The 2,500-nt window shown below is 46.3% G+C and overlaps 1 protein-coding gene across 1 annotated transcript in view; it reads right to left on the reverse strand.

Annotated features, from left to right (window-relative positions):
- Positions 1–2,500, reverse strand: part of LOC307270729 (drebrin-like protein B) — a 19,145-nt gene that overhangs the window by 12,413 nt on the left and 4,232 nt on the right. Inside the window, exon 5 of the mRNA XM_080054613.1 lies at positions 984–1,124. Coding sequence (XP_079910739.1) covers positions 984–1,124 — 141 coding nt within the window. The remainder of the gene's footprint in view (positions 1–983; positions 1,125–2,500) is intronic.

The following is a 2,500-nucleotide window of genomic DNA, read 5'->3' on the forward strand; positions in this document are numbered from 1 at the left end:
GTGCGCACGTGAAGTGACGTCACATCGACGAAGCCTCCATATGAAAACAAGCGGGGATGCGACGGATATAAAAGCAAGAGGCAAGATCAAGTCGCCATGTTATGATGAAATAAGAGAGAAAAGTATGTCCCAATAGTATGCCTAGTGCATCCTAACTAGATTATTTTTATTGTCGGATGTAGTATGTAGAATAGAAAAAAGAAAGAGGAGGAGATTCGGAACGCAGCCTTAGTGTTTCAAATCATCAGTTTTATATGCTGTTTCATACAAAATCAGCAACATCACAAGGGTTCCCATATTTCTGCACAGCCAGTTTTTCACATTTTGTTTAATTTCATACAAATAAATACTGCTTCACAAAAAATCTTTGTGTGCTTTCACCCCGGTACTTTGATGTTCTGGGTAAAATGAAAAACATACCACGTCAATTATTAATCCGGCTAAGAGGGGTTCCCAAACGTTTTCCTATGACTGTACACATTTGTTGAGAGAGACACACACACACACACACAGACACAGACAGAGGGACACACACACACACAGGGAGAGACACACACACACAGAGGGAGAGAGAGAGACACACACACACACACACACACACACACACACACACACACACACAGAGGGAGAGACACACACACACAGAGGGAGACACACACACACACACACACACAGAGGGACACACACACACACACACAGAGGGAGAGAGAGAGACACACACACACACACAGAGGGAGACACACACACACACACAGAGGGAGAGAGAGAGACACACACACACACACACACACAGAGGGAGAGAGAGACACACACAGAGGGAGAGAGAGAGACACACAGAGGGAGAGAGACACACACACACACACACACACACACACAGAGGGAGAGAGAGACACACACAGAGGGAGAGAGGGAGACACACACACACAGAGGGAGAGAGAGAGACACACACACACACACACAGAGACACACACACACACACTCACCACCGGTCCCCGCGGTGCGTCTATGAACTGCGTCGGTTTGTGAAAGATGAAATTCGCTCCTGAAGCTTTCGCCACTTTGTCTAAGATGACGTCAGGCTCCACGTCCTCATCAGCACGCGCCTGGATAGTCACATGGGCGCCCTGCAGACAGACAGGCAGGGAGAGAGACAGGGAGACAGGGAGAGAGAGAGAGAGACAGACAGGGAGAGAGAGAGGGAGACAGGGAGAGAGACAGGCAGGGAGACAGGGAAAGAGAGAGGGAGACAGGGAGAGAGAGAGACAGACAGACAGACAGGGAGAGAGAGAGAGACAGAGAGAGAGAGAGAGAGACAGGGAGACAGGGAGAGAGAGAGGGAGACAGGGAGAGAGACAGGGAGAGAGAGAGACAGGCAGGGAGACAGGGAGAGAGAGAGGGAGACAGGGAGAGAGACAGGGAGAGAGAGAGAGACAGACAGGGAGAGAGGCAGGGAGAGAGACAGACAGACAGACAGGGAGAGAGAGGGAGAGAGAGACAGACAGAGAGACAGAGAGACAGGGAGACAGACAGACAGGGAGAGAGAGAGACAGACAGGGAGACAGGGAGAGAGAGAGAGACAGGCAGGGAGACAGGGAGAGAGAGAGGGAGACAGGGAGAGAGAGAGAGACAGGCAGGGAGAGAGGGAGAGAGAGAGAGACAGGCAGGGAGACAGGGAGAGAGAGAGAGACAGGGAGACAGACAGGGAGAGAGAGAGACAGACAGAGAGAGACAGACAGACAGGGAGAGAGAGAGACAGAGAGACAGAGACACAGACAGACAGACACACAGACAGACAGACAGACGGACGGACGGACGGACAGACAGACAGACAGACAGGGAGAGAGACAGACAGGGAGACAGACAGACAGATAGACAGACAAACACACACACACACACACACACACATTATAGTGAGCTGCTGTACTATTGTAAGAATATATATAAACTTCACATCGAAATTATAATGTTTACTGGAAACAAAAGACCTTTAGGCTTATTCGGAATAAATACATTTCCATCCACAAATCTGAGAGTTAGTCTGCCAATAAGAAAACGTTCAAATTTTTGCACATTTATGAGTAATTCCACGATTAAAAGCGTTTCAAAAACACCCCCACCCCCCTTTTTATATTTTTTCACATTGCTTCCAAACAATATGGCAATTTATTTTATTTTTTTTCATTTAACTTTTATTTATCCTCGAGAGACCAATTGAGGGGTGACCCTCATTTACAATGACGTCGAGTTCAAAACAAATTCAAAGGAAAAACAACGATACATAAACAATATTCAACGCAAAAACATCAAATACACAACAACAGGTGAAGAGAAAAAAAACTATTGAAACATTTACACAGTGGTGAAGAGTGGCAGCAATTAAAATGAAATGGGTGAAAGTACAATATAGCCTAATTAAAACAGTTACAGGTAGAGTTTGGCAGATTTAAGATAGTTTGTTTAAATTGGTTAAAGGATAGATAGATAGATAGATAGATAGATA

The sequence above is a fragment of the Ammodytes marinus genome (assembly GCF_949987685.1).
Source record: "Ammodytes marinus genome assembly, contig: scaffold_200, whole genome shotgun sequence".
Taxonomy (NCBI): domain Eukaryota; kingdom Metazoa; phylum Chordata; class Actinopteri; order Uranoscopiformes; family Ammodytidae; genus Ammodytes; species Ammodytes marinus.